Source organism: Bos grunniens, chromosome 4 (assembly GCF_055505025.1).
Source record: "Bos grunniens cultivar Pamir isolate PY7600 chromosome 4, Bosgru_T2T1.0, whole genome shotgun sequence".
In the NCBI taxonomy this organism is placed as follows: domain Eukaryota; kingdom Metazoa; phylum Chordata; class Mammalia; order Artiodactyla; family Bovidae; genus Bos; species Bos grunniens.
Genome location: NC_141168.1, coordinates 96,482,130 through 96,501,833, shown reverse-complemented (window position 1 = coordinate 96,501,833; position 19,704 = coordinate 96,482,130). Strand labels below are relative to the sequence as shown.

At 38.1% G+C, this 19,704-nt stretch overlaps 1 protein-coding gene across 4 annotated transcripts in view; it reads right to left on the bottom strand.

Annotated features, from left to right (window-relative positions):
* The window catches only part of AGMO (alkylglycerol monooxygenase), a 438,246-nt gene that overhangs the window by 251,894 nt on the left and 166,648 nt on the right, over window positions 1-19,704 (bottom strand). For all 4 annotated transcript variants that reach the window (XM_086397592.1, XM_086397590.1, XM_086397591.1 and 1 more), the window contains one exon: window positions 8,064-8,167. In XM_086397592.1, coding sequence (XP_086253718.1) covers window positions 8,064-8,167 — 104 coding nt within the window. The remainder of the gene's footprint in view (window positions 1-8,063; window positions 8,168-19,704) is intronic.

The window sequence follows — 19,704 nt, the reverse complement described above, 5'->3', positions numbered from 1 at the left end:
AAGGAACTGACAGCCATTCATTACTTCTAACTAAACTCCACACCTTATTTAAGCTTCACTAGTTCTGTTTCTCCCCACTAATGTGCTTTTTCTACTTTAGGATCCATCTAAGATAAAACATTACATTTAGTTTTTATCTTATAGCCTCCTCTGATCTGTGATTGTTTCTCAGACATTCTTTGTGCTTCATAACCTTTACACTTTCAAATATTGGCTAGGTATTTTTGTAGAATGTCACTCAATTTGAGATTGACACATGTCTTTTCTTATGGTTAGACTGGGATTATGGGCTTTGGTGACAGAGACCATGGGGGTAAATACTCATTCCCCTGTATCTTGTCATAGGGTACATGCTGTCACCAGAATATATTTCTTATCACATCTTATCAAATGGTACCTGCTACTAAGATGTCACTGCTGTTAACTTTGATCTTTGATTGATTGATTGCTAAGTTTCTCCACTGTAAAATTAAATTCCCACCCCAAATTTTGTCCCCTTTCCATACTCTACTCTTTGTAAAGGTGTTTATAAAGTAGAGCCCAGGGACTTCCTGGGTAATCCAGTGATTAGGACTCTGTACTCCCACTGCAGCAGGGACAGTTTCCATCCCTGGTTGTGGAACTAAGATCCCACATGCTGTGCACCACAGCATAAAAATAAATATATAAATAGAGTGAAGTCCAAGCATAAAAGGGTAAATTGGGCATTAATCGCAGTTTCCTGGAAGGGGGCATTATCTACAGATATCATTTCAAATTCTTTAGGGTATTTCATTTTCTGTTTGTTTGTTCCTATTTATTTATGTATTCAATCATTGATCTATGTCATTGTGGACTGATTTCAAATGTATTTGAAATATAGGGGCTTCCCTGGTGGCTCAGATGGTAAAGAATCTGTCTACAATGCAGGAGACACAGGTTTGATCCCGAGTTGGGAAGATCCCCTGGAGGAGAACATGGCAACCCACTCCAGTATTCTTGCCTGGAAAATCCCATGAACAGAGGAGTCTGGTGGGCTACAGTCCATGGGGTCACAAAAAGTCAGATATAACTGAGCAACAGATACCTTCACTTTCACATGTCAGTACAGACTGATTTCAAATGTATTTATTTTTTACTTTGGATTATGACTTCACACTATGCTATGTATTAAACTGTTTCGCATTATGGCCATTGGGCGCTCCTTCAAGTTGGCTCCTGTATCCCCCTGACTGATCCCATTCTTTTACTTTTTGAGCACTTCTAAAACTAAGTTTTCAATATAAAGCTGTAGCTTTCAGATTATTTTATTTGTAAACTGGGAATTAAATGAGATGTTAATCCTGACCCTAGTACATATTACACAATATTCATGAGTCTAGACACATTTTACTATTTGCAAAGTGAAGAGACTATCATATTTAAGGCATTATATTAAGATATATAATAAAAGACTGAATAGCAAGTAAAACCATGTATTTAATTACATAACAAATAAGCCTCACTTAAACTGCAGAAGGGGTAACATAGGGATAGGGAATTAATAGGTATAAACTATAATGTACAAAATAAACTACACAGATATATTCTACAATACAGGAAATATAGCCAATATTTTATAGCAACTATAAATTGATTATAACTTTTAAAATTGTGAATCATTATTTTGTATACTTGTAACATATTATATTGTTTTATACTTAATAAAAAATGAATCAATAATTTGAGGGAGGGAAAGGTACTCCACTAATTGTAGCTCTTTGGGGATGAGTAATGTTAAATTAGCCAAAACTGGGTTTTAAAAATGCAAAAAGTATGTTATAGATTCTTGAATTTTCAATTCTCATCTTAAACTACTTTAAATGACAGGCCTACCACCCTAATTTTCATAGTAATATGAAAGAAAATACTCTGAGCTTAATCTTGCCTTTCACTTCACACATCAGTTTCTTATGTGCTCTAAAAGACCTTGTTACCTTAGTATCTACCAAATTATATGCCTTATGTAGCTGTGTCAATAGAGACAATCCTACAAAAGACTCAAAGAAAATGAAGAGAGCTGACAGCTCTTTTTGATTTTAATGTGTAGAAAGACCTATCGTAGAGTGACAACCATCACAGACCATCTAAGTTATCTTCAAACACACCTACAAATATTAACCAAGAATCCAGGCTGATTTACAATCCCTTCCTTTCATGTTTCATACTGCACATCCTTTCTTCCTCCCCATCTCCACCCCAGATTAGCAGCTTGTGATGCATTCCCAATGCTAGTTTATTTATTCAGCATATTTTCTGTGTCTGTAGCAAAGTAATATGAGGTTATAAAGGGAATACAGTCTGGCAATAAATAAATGTGAACCTGCATTTCACTTAGATTTTCAATAATCTGTATTTTTGGATGTTTTAGCTTAATAGGAGAAAGGACACAAGCTAAGCCAGGATAAAGATGGGAGTCAGATGCCTGAATTCAAATTCCAAATGACAGTGTTCAATATTGTATGATACAGTGGGCTCCCCTGAGATTCATTCTGAGGCTATAAAAAATGGATTATTTAAATATATGTATTACGTTTAAATATAATATATTTAAATAGATGATTTAAATATAAATCTCCCAGGTTTCTTCTACTTCTGAAATCTATGATGCTCAGATAAAAATTTTCCTCTGACAATCGCTCAGGTAATTAACTCACTAACAACATGTTTCCCTGGGGCAACTGCCAACACAGCTACATCATTTCTTGGAGCCTTTCTCCTCCAAAATGCAAATACTGGAGATTTGAGCTATCATTATGTAAAGAGTAATATATACATCAAGAGAGAATAAATATCTCTGAAGTTAGTATTTTAATCAGTCATATATTCAGCCTATTTTGTACAGGTTAATAGAAGTTTGCATTAATGCAGCTATTCCCTAAGAAGGGAGGGTGGACACTATTTCCCTCCCTAGTCAAAGGCCTGTCCTTCCCTCCATTCACTGAAGCCCTGAACAACTCTTGAGCTATATACAGCTGGGTAAGAGAGAGTATTTTCTTCTACATTTAACCATCTAGAGTTCCAGAACAAGTTATAGAAGATACGAGAGGGGAATTACCTATTTATCTTTTTCATCTATATTGCTTAGAGCTGTGTTATAGATGGAATTATTTCTCTATAAAGTCCATGTGTTGAAATTCTATTCCCTAAATACCTCAGAATGTGACCTTATTTGGAAATAGGATCACTGCAGATGTGATTAGTTAAGAGGTCCTCATAATGGAGTAGGGTGAGCTCCTAATCGAGTATGACTAGTATCCTTATTAAAAAAAGAGAAATTTGAACCCAGATGCAGGGAGACCCCCCATGTGAAATCAGACCGCCATGATTTCCCCAAGATTGGGGAACCTAGGAGAAAGGAGTGGAACGGCCTCTCCCCTAGGAGCTGACCCTGCCAACACTGGTTTTAAACTTCTGGCCTCCAGAATGGTGGGACAGTAGAATTCTGCTGTTCTAAATCACCCAGTTTGTGGTACTTGGTTACAACAGGCTTAAGAAATTATAGGCTATAACATAGGTGCACTGCTGTGGGGAGGAGGGGGTTGATTTCTTTCAATATCCATTTCAGGACACGTATTAGTACCATCACTGGTTTATCCATTTGTATGGCTTATGCATCTGTCTGGGTCAGAACACATGCCAGTATATCTTTCTACGGATTATGTGAGGCATCTGATTACAAATATGGGGCTTTGTCACTTACTAGCTGTGTAATTAACCTCATTGATCTAAAGGTCTTGATAATAGTAATACTTGATCTAGTATAGCATGGGGCTTATTTGTGAGGATCAAAGGAGATGACAAAAGTGAAAGGCGATACACAGGCACACAGAGAGGATTCAGCGTAGAGGTCAAGATCGTTGCAGCCAGGGTGAATGAGTTCAAATTCTACTCTACCCTTTACTAGTTTTGAGACTGAACTGTGGAGTCAGATATAATTTTGAAATGAGAGCTATAATAGTACCCGTGCCAGAAAGATCAAACAAATGAATATATAATGAGGTCTTAGAAGATTGCCTGGCACATAAAAAATATTCAATAAACGCTGTCTATCATGCAAGCTATCAAGAACCATACAAATATTAGATCATTATAATTTATAGTTAGTAAAAGCTATTGATGAATACCCTTGTACATTGATAATTTTGACATTCCAGCTCAAGGTGCATTTGTAGCAGTATTTTAGACAGCTATTAATGCAAGAGTTAAAGACTGAATCACAGATGTCTGATAGCAGGTAGAACAGGTTTGTCCAGTGACTCAAAAGAACCTTAGAACTAGAGGCAATTTCTGATATTCATTAGTCTTGTCATTTCCTTGTTTCAAAATATTTTGGAGCCAAATTTTCTGTTGAGCATTATACTAACTGCTTTAATATGTAAATAAAAAGCAAAAGATTTACTTGGATTTTACTTCAGCATGCACAATTGGGAATTGATTTTTTAACAACTGTTTTTTAAAGTTTCTAATGAAATCTTTGCGTATATTTGAATTGAGATGCACTGTCAGTATATCATGCTCCTTGTCCTTGTTGTTCAGTTGCTAGATCATGTAAGACTCCCTGTGCCCCTGTGGACTGCAGCACACCAGGCTTCCCTATCCATCACCAACTCCTGGAGCTTGCTCAAACTCATGTCCATTGACTTGGTGATTCCATCCAACCATCTCATCCTCTGTTGCCCTCTTCTTCTCCTGCTCTCAATCTTTCCCAGCATCAGGGTCTTTTCCAATGAGCTGGCTATTTACATCAGGTGGCCAAAATATTGGAGTTTCAGCTTCAGCATCAGTCCTTCCAATATTGATTTCCTTTAGGATTAACTAGACTTCCCTGGTGACTCAGATGGTAAAGCGTCTTCCTACAACGCGGAAGACCGGGGTTCAATCCCTGGGTTGGGAAGATCTCCTGGAGAAGGAAATGGCAATCCACTCCAGTATTCTTGCTTGGAAAATCCCATGGATGGAGGAGCCTGGTAGGCTACAGTGCATGGGGTCGCAAAGAGTCAGACACGACTGAGTGACTTCATTTTTAGGATTAACTGGTTTGATCTTCTTGCAATCTAAGGGACTCTCAAGAGTCTTCTCCAGCATCACAATTCAAAAGAGTCAGTTCTATGGTGCTCAGTCTTCTTTATGATCCAACTCTCACATCCATACATGCTGGAAAAACCATAGCTTTGACTATATGGACCTTTGTTGGTAAAGTGATGTCTCTCTTTTTAATAGGCTGGCTAGGTTTGTCATAGCTTCCCTTACAAGGAGCAAGCATCTTTCAATTTCATGGCTTCAGTCATTGTCCACAGTGATTTTGGAGCCCAAGAAAAGAAAATCTCTCATTACTTCCACTTTTGTCCCATCTATTTCTCATGAAGTGATGGGACAGGATGCTATGATCTTAGTTTTTTGAATGTTGAGTTTTAGGCCAGCTTTTTCACTCTTGTCTTTTACTCTCATCAAGAGGCTCTTTAGTTCCTCTTCATTTTCTGCTATTAGAGTGGTATCATCTGTGTATATGAGGTTGTTGATATTTTTCCCAGCAATCTTGATTCCAGCTTGTAATTCATCCAGCCCTGCCTTTTGCCAGATGTACTCTGCATACAGTTAAATAAACAGGAAGACAATATACAACCTTGTCATATTCCTTTCCAAAGTTTAAACCAGTCAGGTGTTCATGCAAGAGTCTAACTGTTCCTTCTTGACCTGCATGCAGGTTTCTCAGGAGACAGGGAGAGTGGTCTGGTATTTCCTTCTCCTTAAGAATTTCCCACTAATTGTTGTGATCCACTAAGTCAAAGGCTTTCACGTAATCAGTGAAGGAAAAGCAGATGTTTTTCTGGAATTCCCTTGCTTTCTCTATGATTCAGTGAATGTTGGCAATTTGATCTCTGGCTCCTCTGCCTTTTCTAAATTGAGCTTGAACATCTGGATGTTTTTGGTTCACATACAGCTGAAAGCCTAGCTTGAAGGATTTTGAGCATAACTTTACTAGCATGTGAAATGAGCACAACTGCAGCATAGTTTGAACATTCTTTGGCATTGCCCTTCTTTGGGATGGGAATGAAAACTGACCTATTCCAATCCTGTGGTCACTGCTGAGTTTTCCAAATTTGCTGGCATATTGGCATATTGAGTGCAGCACTCTAACAACATCATCCTTGAGGATTTGAAATAGCTCTGCTGGAATTCCATCACCTCCACTAATTTGTTCATAATGATGCTTTCTAAAGTCCACTTGACTTCACACTCCAGGGTATCTGGCTCTAGATAAGTGACCACACCATCATTGTTATCCTGGTCATTAAGACCTTTTTGGTATAGTTCTTCTGTGTATTCTTGCCACCTGTTCTTAATCTCTTCTGCTTCTGTTAGTTCCTTACCATTTCTGTCCCTTATTGTGCCCATCCTTGCATGAAATGTACCCTTGATATCTCCATTTTTCTTGTAGAAATCTCTAGTCTTTCCCATTCTACTGTTTTCCTCTATTTCTTTGCATTGTTCATTTAAAAAAGCCTTCTTATCTCCCCTTGCTGTTCTCTGTAACTGCATTCTGTTGGATATATTTCTCCTTTTCCCCCTTACGTTTTGCTTCTCTTCTTTTCTCAGCTATATGTAAAGCCTCCTCAAACAACCACTTTGTTTTCTTGCATTTCTTTTTCTCTGGAATGGTTTTGGTCACTGACTCATGTACAACATTATGAACCTCTTCCATAGTTTTTCAGGCACTCTGTCTACCAGATCTAAACCCTTGAATCTACTCATCACCTCCACTGTATAATCAAGAGGGATTTGATTTAGGTCATACCTGAATGGTCTAGTGGTTTTCCCCACTTTCTTCAATTTAATTCTGAATTTTGCAATAAGGAGCTCATGATCTGAGCCATAGACAGCTCCAAGTCTTGTTTTTGCTGACTGTATAGAGCTTCTCCAGCTTCAGCTGCAAAGAATATAATCAGTTTGATTTCAGTATTGCCCATCTGATCATGTCCATATATAGAGTTGTCTCTTTTGTTGTTGGACAAGGGCGTTTGCTATGACCAGTGGGTTCTCTTGGCAAAACTCTGTTAGCATTTTCCCTGCTTCATTTTGTACTCCAAGGCCAAACTTGCCTGTTACTCCAAGTATCCTGATTTCCTACTTTTGCATTCCAATCCCCTATGATGAAAAGGACATCTTTTTTGGTGTTAGATCTAGAAGGTCTTATAGGTCTTCATAGAACTAGTCAACTTCAGCTTTTTCACCATCAGTGGTTGGGGAATAGATAGATTATTGTGTTGTTGAATGGTTTGCATTGGAAGTGAACCAAGATCATTCTGTTGTTTTCAAGACTGCACCGAAGTACTGCATTTCGGACTCTTCTGTCTACTATTAGGGCTACTCCATTTCTTCTAAGGGATTCTTGCCCACCTTAGTAGATATAACAGTCATTTGAATTAAATTTGCCCATTCCCATTCATTTTAGTTCAGTGATTCCTAAGATGTCAATGTTCACTCTTTTCATCTCCTTCTTGACCACTTCCAATTTACCTTGATTCATGGACCTAACTCCAGGTTCCTATGCAATATTGTTCTTTACAGCATCATTATACTTTCACCACCAGACACATCCACAACTGAGTATCGTTTCCACTTTGGCCCAGTTGCTTCATTCCTTCTGGAGCTACTAGTACTCTATTACTAATTGTTACTAATTAGTACTATCGTGTCGGACACGACTGAAGTGACTTAGCAGCAGCAGCAGCAGCAGTACTATTGCTATTAGCTTCTTTGCTGTCAGTAAATAAGGATTAGCCAGACACTTTCTCACCTTTCCAAACACCTCAGAGTGAGTTTTGGGCTGTCAAAAAAAAGAGTACCTTTGGACAATACCACTTGCTTCTTATGTGTCTGGCTTCACAGAGGAGAAAGAAACACTTCAGTCTCTGGCCTTATAGAGGAGAAAGAAGTGTTTTAGCAAAACACCTTCCATTCATTTACTCAGCATAAGAAATAGGAACAGCTGTGACTGAATGAAATTATATTATCACATGAATTCAGTTTTGTAAACTTACCCAGGAAGTGTAAATTTGGAGGACGGATTGTCTCAGTGCTGTGGATAAGTTATAGCCTTCAGAACTGTGATGTGTTTGGTGACCAGCCCACATAATGTTAACCTCTGCAAAACACATAATTTGAAATGAGCCATGAGAATAAGAACAAAGCAATTTCCATTTTCAGTTGTGTGTGCTGCTCTATTGAACGAGAAATAAAAGTCTGGAATATCTCTGGAAAAGCAGGCCAATATAATTAAAATGAGCTGCCTTGAATCATTTTTGGAAGCAGAGAGGAAATGAATTATAAACAAAACTGAAACATAGCCAATAAATATATATAGTGTATATGATATAATTAAATGCCTCCAGCAAACTGAAATGACTTCCAAAATTTACACTTTGCTAACATATTACAATATAACAGATCATAAAATCTAACTTGTAATGTTCGAACAAAACAGTTAATGCACTGCGATAATTTTTCAGCATGTGTTAACATATTTCTAATTAAAGAAGAATACTCTGATGGGAGAAATGGTGTATAAATTTAAAAATGAAATATTATACCATTTTCTTCTCTAATGGCTTTTTAATAAATGTCAAAATCTGTCTATTGGAGTAAGAGACAATGGAGAATAATATTTGGCCATAAGATTTAATGTTTCAGTTTCATTTATAGATATATATATTAGTAACTAATAGTTACATATATTTCTTCCCATATCTCACCAACACTAACATTTCTAAAACTGTCCCACATAACTGTTTATCCTCAAAAAAAAAAAGGAAACTGTTAATTTTCATTAAGCATTATTCAAATTGCCCTCATACTGTCTTGAAATTCATATTAACCCAAAAGTTGTCTGTTTTTTCTGCAGCAACATGCCTCTCTAATGACCATCTGAATGTATAGAATTTAAAAAACAAGCCCATATTTTTCATTCTGCCCTCATTATTTCATTTTCTACCAGAATTACATATATTCTATATTATTAGAAGAAAGTATGTTCTTAGCTAAATTATTTAAATTTTGTCCTTTGCTACAAATATAGAAGATAGAATTAACCATATGATATGACAGTTATCCCTGCTGGTATATATTGAAAATTTAAAAAAAAAAAATAGGTTTGGATGCATGGGAATTTAACAGTGAACCTAAGAGTGGCAACTTATGACCAACCTAGATGGCATATTCAAAAGCAGAGACATTACTTTGCCAACAAAGGTCTGTCTAGTCAAGGCTATGGTTTTTCCTGTGGTCATGTATGGATGTGAGAGTTGGACTGTGAAGAAAGCTGAGTGCTGACGAATTGATGCTTTTGAACTGTGGTGTTGGAGAAGACTCTTGAGAGGCCTTTGGACTGCAAGGAGATCCAACCAGTCCATCCTGAAGAAAATCAGTCCTGAATATTCACTGGAAGGACTGATGCTGAAGCTGAAACTCCAGTACTTTGGCCACCTGATGCGAAGAACTGACTCATTTGAAAAGACCCTGATTCTGGGAAAGATTGAGGGCAGGAGGAGAAGGGGACGACAGAAGATGAGATGGTTGGATGGCATCACCAACTCAATGGACATGGGTTTGGGTGGACTCCAGGAGTTGGTGATGGACAGGGAGGCCTGGCGTGCTTCAATTCATGGGGTCGCAAAGAGTCGGACACAACTGAGCTACTGAACTGAAGTGAAGAGTGGAAATACTGAGTTATTAGTCTTTGCAACTGCCACATAATCAGTTATAAAGAACCCATCGGCTAATGCAGGAGACATGAAGATGCATAATAATATGTATGGGACTACCTTCTTATAACCTCTACAGACCTAGGGTTAGATCCTTAGGTCGGGAATATCCCCTGGGGTAGGGCATGGCAACCCACTCGAGTATTCTTGCCTGGAGATCCCATGGACAGAGGAGCCTGGTGGGCTATGGTCCATAGGTTCACAAAGAGTTGGATAAGACTGAAACAACTTAGCATGGACACGCACACACGTTAAAATACACGACACATGACAGGATAATTTGTTAGAGTTTTAATGAAAAACATGGATATATGGAGAGATAGACGTAAATATAGTCAATCCTGGTGGACTTTTCTTAGACAAGAAAAAGCTTTCATTTAGCCAATGAAAGCTCTGTGAGCAATCTATATAAAGTGAAAGTGGCTCAGTTGTCTCTTTGTGACCCCATGGACTATACAGTCCATGGAATTCTCCAGGCCAGAATACTGGAGTGGGTAGCCTTTCCCTTCTCAGGGATCTTCACAATCCAGGGATAGAACTGGGGTCTCCTGCATTGCAGGTGGATTTTTTTTTACCAACTGAGCTATCAGGGAAGCCACAATCTATATAGTTCAGTTCAGTTCAGTCGCTCAGTCGTGTCCGACTCTTTGCGACCCCATGAACTGCCGCATGCCAGGCCTCCCTGTATATCACCAGCTCTCAGAGTGTACTCAACACTCATGTCCATTGAGTTGGTGATGTCATCCAACTATCTCATCTTCTGTCATCCCCTTCTCCTCCTGCCCTCAATCTTTCCCAGCATCAGGGTCTTTTCAAATGAGTCAGTTCTTCACATCAGGTGGCCAAAGTATTGGTGTTTCAGCTTCACAATCAGTCCTTTCAATGAATAATCAGGACTTATTTCATTTAGGATGGACTGCTTGGATCTCCTTGCAGTCCAAGGGACTCTCAAGAGTCTTCTCCAACACCACAGTTCAAAAGCATCAATTCTTTGGCGCTCAGTTTTCTTTATAGTCCAACTCTCACATCCATACATGACCACTGGAAAAACCATAGCCTTGACTAGACGGTACTTTGTTGACAAAGTAATGTCTCTGCTTTTTAATATGCTGTGTAGGTTGGTCATAGCTTTCCTTCCAAGGAGTAAAGTGAAAGTGAAGTCACTCAGTCGTGTCCGACTCTTTGTGACCTCATGGACTGTAGTCTACCCATAGCTGCAGTCACCATCTGCAGTGATTTTGGAGCCCCCCAAAAATAAAGTCAGCCACTGTTTCCACTGTTTCCCCATCTATTTGCCATAAAGTGATGGGACCAGATGCCATGATCTTTGTTTTCTGAATCTTGAGCGTTAAGCCAACTTTTTCACTGTCCTCTTTCACTTTCATCAAGAGACTCTTTAGTTCTTCTTCATTTTCTGCCATAAGGGTGGTGTCATCTGCATATCTGAGGTTATTGATATTTCTCCCGGCAATATTGATTCCAGCTTGTGCTTCTTCCAGCCCGGCATTTCTCATGATGTACTCTGCATAGAAGTTAAATAAGCAGGGTGACAATATACAGCCTTGACAGACTCCTTTTCCTATTGGGAACCAGTCTGTTGTTCCATGTCCAGTTCTAACTGTTGCTTCCTGACCTGCATATGAATTTCTCAAGAGGCAGGTCAGGTGGTCTGGTATTCCCATCTCTTTCAGAATTTTCCACAGTTTATTGTAATCCACACAATCTATATAGGGAGTTACCAAACAAAATGTGCAAAAAGAGTTTTGGAAAACAAATGAAATATAAGAAAGATTCAATTCTGTGAGAATGAAATTATGAACAGGATTATGAATAGATAGGCTTATCAGAAGTCATTTCTATTCAAGTCATATATTTTCAAGTGAGGCAAGTATTTTCACAAGACATCAGTTTATATCTAATGTAGATTCTAATCGGTCCACACTTTTTTAATCATTCCTAGTAATGACCCTGGAGAAGGCAATGGCAACCCACTCCAGTACTCTTGCCTGGAAAATCCCATGGACGGAGGAGCCTGGTAGGCTGCAGTCCATGGGGTCGCTAAGAGTCGGACACGACTGAGTGACTTCACTCTCACTTTTCACTTTCATGCATTAGAGAAGGAAATGGCAACCCACTCCAGTGTTCTTGCCTGGAGAATCCCAGGGGCGGTAGAGCCTGGTGGGCTGCCGTCTATGGGGTCGCACAGAGTCGGACACGACTGAAGTGACTTAGCAGCAGCAGCAGCAGCAGTAATGACCCTACATTTCTACTCAAGTAATGAAGGAAACTATTCCTACACAAATAAGAAGTACTTCACCATAATGACCTCAAACTTCCCAGGCATAATCCCTGAAATAACCTAGAACCTAAATCTGTGGTTTATTGATTAACCTGTATAACTATGAATAAAAGAGTTACAAAGAATCCCATGACACTCAAAATCTTCATATGTTGTATGGGATACTATTAAGAAATAATAAATCTAATGAACATACTAAATCTTTTAAAGCTTCTTATAGATTCAACAATTGAAGACATCTAAATACCATTTTCTCTTTAGAACATACTCATTATTGAACATTTCAGAATGTATCACAAAGAAACTTCACTATGAATCAAAATTATTTCATTGGACCTTTCAGAATTTGTATAAAAAATTCATCATAATATATCTATGCTTCAAGTTCATAAGTGGATGAGCTAAGTAGATGATTTGATTAGATGGCAATAATACGTATTGGAACTACCTTCTTATAACCTCCACAGAAGCTAAATGGTGGAACAAAGAATCCACCAGGGTGGAGGTTAAAGACCTGTCTCTATAGTTGTTTTAAAAGCACTGACTTCCTATCAAAAACTGTGTGTAATACAAGCCTTCATTCAATGAAGTACAGCTGTATAAACAGGTTACAGTAATTGGATCCCACTGTCTTACCTCTGTAACTTTCCAGAATTGGGGGAAACAAGAAATACAGGAAGTAAATTATTTTCAAGGGTGGCTTTAAAAATACATTTTTAGAAAATTGTTCCAACAGTACTTTGGTAAATAAGATACATTTAACAGTACATTTACAAATATGTTCATCTTCCTTAATATTTGAATTGATGAGTTGTCTGTTCTAAGGAAGAAAAACAAATGTTAAAGAGAAAAACTGATATGATCACAATAAACTTCTTCCAGTGAAAAATTCATATAAGTTGCCATCAATAATAATTTTCTTTTTCTATAAGAAAATTATTGATTATAAAACTCATGGTATATTACTATGGCTTTTCAATGATATTAGAAATAATAATGTTATTAATACTTTCCACTGCCAAAATATAGATTTCTTTACATATATTTTATTATACATTAACTATTCATTCAATTTGGCCAAAATTTAATGTAATATATGTGTGTATGTATGTTATATTCTTGAGTTTGCTATCTTGTTTCTTTTTTATTAAAGTCCAACTTACTTACAATGAAATATATCCCTTTTGATATTTAGTTCTATGAGTTTTTATCAAACAAATACAACTGTGCAATCACTGTCAATATCAAGATATGGAATAGTTTTTATTATCCCAATAGACACGGAATAGTTATGATCACCCCAAAGTTCTCTCTTCCATTTTGTGTATGGCAGGTTAACTCTAACAGGGCTCCCAGATTCAGATGGTGAGATTCCCAGGGAACTTAGGAGAGTTTACTGTGTTTTGGGTGTGAAATAAGAATCCATGGGATCCAGAGGGCTTCCTATGGGATACAGTCTCTAGGCAGTCCCCAGTGATTCTAGTCTACTGGTACTGAACCCCCTGTATAAACTCTTCCCTTGAATGTGGTTAGATTTGACTTCCTTCCAGTAAATGTAGGGCTTTCCTGGTGGCTCAGTGGTAAAGAATCTGCCTGCAATGCAGAAGACCCAGATTCAATCCCTAGGTCAGGAAGATCCCCTGGAGAATGGAATGGCTACCCACTCCAGTATTCTTGCCTGGAAAATTCCATGGACAGAGGACCCTGGTGGGTTCATGGGGTCACAAAGAGTTGGACACAACTGAGAGATCCAAAAGTGTCAGACACAACTGAGTGACTAATGCTCTTCTGCTAAATATAATTCTCGCAAAGGTGACGGGATGTCATTTCTGATATCAGGTGATAAAAAGACTGAGGCTGACATCTCGGGTGCTTTCTCTTACATCGTCACATGCTCTATCCAAGGAAAGTCGGCTGCCATGTTGCAAGCTGCCTTTTGGAGAAGCACATACGACAGGGAACTAGGGAAGGCCTCAGGTTAACCAGCTAGCAAGAAACTAAGCTCCTTAACCCAAATTCCACGAGAAACTGAATCTTGCCAAAAACCATGTATGTGAGTTTGGAAGCAGATCTTCTCCAAATTGAGTCTTCAGATAACACTGCAGCCAGGAACTAGCTTACTGCTTAATTGCAACCTCATGAAAGACTGGGGACCAGAAGCACTCATCTAAGCTGCCTGCTGATTTCTGACCGACAGAAGTTGCAAGAGAAGCCATGGATATATTACAAAGCAAAGGACCATTAATACAGTGGTCAGTCCTCCCTGATCTTATACTCTGTCCCTAGCATCCTCTCATATGTTTTTTTTCACTTATGTTGGTGTTTAGCTAAGTCGTGTTGAACTCTTTTGCAACCCTGTTGGCTGTAGCCTGCCAGGCCCCTCTGTCCATGGGATTCTCCAGGCAAGAATACTGGAGTGGGTTGCCATTACCTCCTCCAGGGGATCTTCCCAACCCAGGGATCAAACTTGTGACACCTGTATTGGCAGGAGGATACTTTACCACTGAGCCACCAGGAAAGCTCTTCTTTCCCCTAGTTTTGCTTTTCTAAGGATGTCATATCAGTGAATTATTGCGTATTAGGCCTTTGAGTTTGCTTTCTTGCACTTAGCATAATGTATCACAGATTCCTCCATTTTGCTGTGTTTATCAGTAGTTTGTTCCCTTTTTTTGCTGAGTAGTACTCCATTTGTACCATCAGTTTTTGTTTTGTTTTGATCCACTTAGTAGTTGAACATTTCAAGTGTTTCTAGTATTTGGCAATTACAAATGAAGCATCTATAAATTTTCTAGAATTTTTTTTCAGATGGACATAGTTTCATTTTTCTTTGGTACATACTCAAGAGTGAGATTACTGAACTGTATGGGATGTTTACATTAGGTTGCAAAAAAATTCAAATCATTTTCCAAAGTGACCGTGCCTTTTTGTATTATCACTAGCCGTAAATGAGAGTTAAAGGTCCTCCACATTTTTGATGGTACTTGACACTATTAATTTTATTTATATTTAATAACATTCTAATAAGTGTATATTGTTATCACATTGAAATTTTAATCTACACTGCTGCGGTGGCAAATGACAATAGTTACTTCTCCATGTGCATTTTTGCCATTGATATGTCTTTTGGGTCTATTCAATACTAGTGGCTTCAGTTTAATTGGCTTGCTTTTATATTATTGAGTTTTGAGATTTCTTTATATATACTGTACACAAACATGTTCTCCTTATGAAGTGTCTTATGAAGAACACTGTGTTTTAATTTTGATGAAACCCGATTTATATACTTGAGAGTTTTATTAAAAGATACTTTTAGTATATGTAAGAACAGAGATTACTTTGAAGAAACATAAGAATGATGAGAAATTTCCAGAGTAAACTTGTAATCTAGAGGCTAACAGATTCTATATGTATTACACATCTAAAGTATATCTAAATAAGTCTCCTATCTCATATCTTGTCACCTATAAAGTGGACAGAAATAGTTCTCTAGGTTAATCTGAGCCATAAACATAGGTCTACAAGGAATGTTCACAGCTATATGATAACAATTTAATCTTCAGGAGTGACAGGCCAGAAGTCTTGGGGCACACTGGGAGTGATGATGTTGCCTTCAACTCATAATGTGAGAAACCTTCAAGTTATAAAGGAAAAAATGTTAGGCCTATTTGTAATATGTTAGTGATGTTTAGCACCAAGAAAGTCATGTTAGTAATACTTTATGGGACATTTAGCATATTGTGTAGCAGAACATGGAACATGAGAACTGAACTACAAGGAGCCTTATGAAGTTACTTAGTTCAATTCCTTATTTTATAACTAATAAAAATGAAATTGAAATGAAGAAGGGAAAAACTTACATTAGAGGAAAAGAAAGCTTTTTAAAATTTTCTCTCTCTCAACAGTGATTTATTTGGAGCATTCACCCCCATCTTGGATTTTTCTTTCTCCTTCAGAAATGGAGGTGAATGGGACCAAGAGTTCTGTGGGCCCCGGCACATATTTGGTGATGTTCAGGAAGTAAAGGACAATAGGAGCTCAAAACACATTATTGAATAATGGTGCTAAGCTTCTTGAATTAGCACAACTGCCTATAGCTTTTTACACAAAATCTAACACTATAAAACACTGAACTTATCAATTTTTGAATGATAACAATTGTCACTTTGAATTTGAAATACTGAATATAAGTTAACCCTTCAAAATTTGTTCTATCTCTTTCCAACAGATAAACATGATAAGTGATTTCAAAAAATTAAGTTAACTAAGTAATCAAAATAATAGTAACAGACTCAAACTATCAAACTGAAGTCTAAATGGGAAATATAAGCAGATGCATAATAATAAATAGATCCTCATTTATTTTTCTATTCTTTACTCAATGAACTGATGGTGATGTCATCAATTTTACCATCACACTTTCATTCACTTCCTATAGCAGAAAACCAAATTGATGAGAAAATTGATGATTCAATGAATGGAGATTGATATTCAGTTCAGTTGCTCAGTAGTGTCCGACTCTTTGCAATCCCATGGACTGCAGCATGCAAGCTTCCCTGTTCACAAGCAACTCTTAGAGCATGCTCAAATTCATGTCCATCGAGTCGGTGATGCCATCCAACCATCTCATCCTCTGTCGTCCCCTTCTCCTCCTGCCCTCAATCTTGCCCAGCATCAGGGTCTTTTCCAATGAGTCAGTTCTTTGCATTAGGTGGCCAAAGTATTGGAGTTTTAGCTTCAGCATCAGTCCTTCCAATGAATATTTAGGACTGATTTCCTTTAGGATGGACTGGTTGGATCTCCCTGCACTCCAAGAGACTCTCAAGAATCTTCTCCAACAGCATAGTTCAAAAGCATCAATTTTTGGTCCTCAAGCTTTCTTTATAGTCCAACTCTCACATCCATACATGACTACCAGAAAAATCACAGCTTTAACTAGATGGACCTTTGTCAGCAAAGTAATGTCTCTGCTTTTTAATATGCTATCTAGGTTGGTCATAACTTTCCTTCCAAGAAGCAAGAATCTTTTAATTTCATGGCTGCAGTCACCATCTGCAGTGATTTTGGAGCCCAAGAAAATAAAGTCTGTCGTTGTTTCCATTGTTTCCCCATCTATTTCCCATGAAGTGATGGGACCAGATGCCATGATCTTCGTTTTCTGAATGTTGAGTTTTAAGCTGACTTTTCCTCTTTCACTTTCATCAAGAAGCTCTTTAATTCTTCTTCACTTTCTGCCATAAGTATGGTGTCATCTGTGTATCTGAGGTTATTGGTATTTCTCCCAGAAACCTTGATTCCAGTTTATGCTTCATCCAGCCTGGCATTTCACTGATATATTCTACATAGAAGTTAAATAAGCAGGGTGACAATATACAGCCTTGTCATATTCCTTTTCCGATTTGGAACCAGTCTGTTGTTTCACATGCAGTTCTAACTTTTGTTTCCTGACCTGCATAGAGATTTCTCAGGAGGCAGGTAACGTGGTCTGGTATTCCTATCTCTTTAAGAATTTTCCACAGTTTTTCTTTGTGATCCACATAGACAAAGGCTTTGGCATAGCCAATAAAGAAGAAGTAGATGTTTTTCTGGAAACTCTCTTGCTTTTTTGATGATCCAACAGATATTGGCAATTTGATCTCTGGTTCCTCTGCCGTTTCTAAAACCAGCTGGAACATCTGGAAGTTCATGCTTCACATATTCCTGAAGCCTGGCTAGGAGAATTTTGAGCATTGCTTTGCTAGCATATGAGATGAGTTCAAATGTGTGGTAGTTTGAACATTCTTTGGCATTGCCTTTCTTAGGGATTAGAATGAAAACTGACCTTTTCCAGTCCTGTAGCCACTGCTGTGTTTTCCAAATTTGCTGACATATTGAGTGAAGCACTTTCACATCATCATCTTTTAGGATTTGAAGTAGCTCAACTGGAATTCCATCACCTCCACTAGCTTTGTTCGTAGTGATGCTTCCTAGGGCCCACTTGACTTCACATTCCAGGATGTCTGGCTCTAGGTGAGTGATCACATTCTTGTGTTTATTTGGGTCATGAAGATCTTTTTTGTATAGTGCTTATGAGGAAATGGCAACCCACTCCAGTATTCTTGCCTGGGGAATCCCATGGAAAGAGGAAGCTGGTGGGCTACAGTCCCTGGGGTCACAAAGAGTCGGACATGACTGAGCGACTTCACTTTCACTTCATTTTCACTTTATATGTATTCTTGCCGCCTCTTCTTAATATTGTCTTCTTCTGTTAGGTCCATAACTTTTCTGTTCTTTATCGTGCCCATCTTGCATGAAATGTTCCCTTGGTATCACTAATTTTCTTGAAGAGATCTCTTGTCTTTCCCATTCTATTGTTTTCCTCTATTTCTTTGCATTGATCACTGAGGAAGGCTTTGTTATCTCTCCTCGCTATGCTTTGGAACTCTGCATTCAAATGGGTATATCTTCCCTTTTCTCTTTTGCCTTTCACTTCTCTTCTTTTCTCAATGATTTGTAAAGCCTCCTCAGACAACCATTTTGCCTTTTTTCATTTCTTTTTCTTGGGGATGGTCTTGATCACAGACTACTGTACAATGTCACAAACCTCCATCCATAGTTCTTCAGGCACTCTCTCTATAAGATCTGATCCCTTGAGTCTATTTGTCACTTCCACTGTATAATTGTAAAGGATTTGATTTAGGTTATACCTGAATGGTCTAGTGGTTTTCCCCACTTTCTTCAATTTAAGTCTGAATTTGGCAAGAAGGAGCTCATGATCTGAGCCACAGTCAGCTCCCGGTCTTCTTTTTGCTGACTGTATAGAGCTTCTCCATCTTTGGCTGCAAAGAATATAATCAATCTGATTCTGGTATTGACCATCTGGTGATGTCCATGTGTAGAGTCTTCTCATGTGTTGTTGGAAGAGGGTGTTTGGTATGACCGGTGTGTTCCCTTGGCAAAACTCTGTTTGCCTTTGGCCTGCTTCATTTTGTACTCCAAGGTCAAATTTGCCTATTATCCAGGTATCTCTTAACTTTCTACTTTTGCATTCCAGTCCCCTATAATGAAAACGACATCTTTTTTAGGTATTAGTTCTAGAAGGTCTTGTAGGTCTTTAGAGAATTGTTCAACTTCAGCTTCTTCAGCATTACTGGTTGGGGCTTAGACTTGGATTACTCTGTTGTTGAATGGTTTGCCTTAGAAACAGAGATTATTCTGTCCTTTTTGAGACTATACCTAAGAACTGTATTTCAGACTCTTTCACTGATTATTAGGGCTACTCCATTTCTTCTAAGGAATTCTTGCCTGCAGTAGTAGATATAATGGTCATCTGAGTTAAATTCACCCATTCCAGTCCATCTTAGTTCACTGATTCCTAAAACGTCAATCTTCATTCTTGCCATCTCCTGTCATGCACACACTTCCTCAACATAAAAACTGAGAGCACTTTGAAAACAACACAGCTTTCCTGTAAACTGGGAGAGAAGTCTGAAGAGACCACAGCTGATGGCAGAAAGACTCAGACTGTCTGCAGCTTTACAGATGGCACATTGGTTCAACATCAGGAATGAGATGGAAAGGAAAGCACAATAACAAGAAAACTCAAAGATGGGAAATTAGTGGTGGCATGCATCATGAACAATGTTA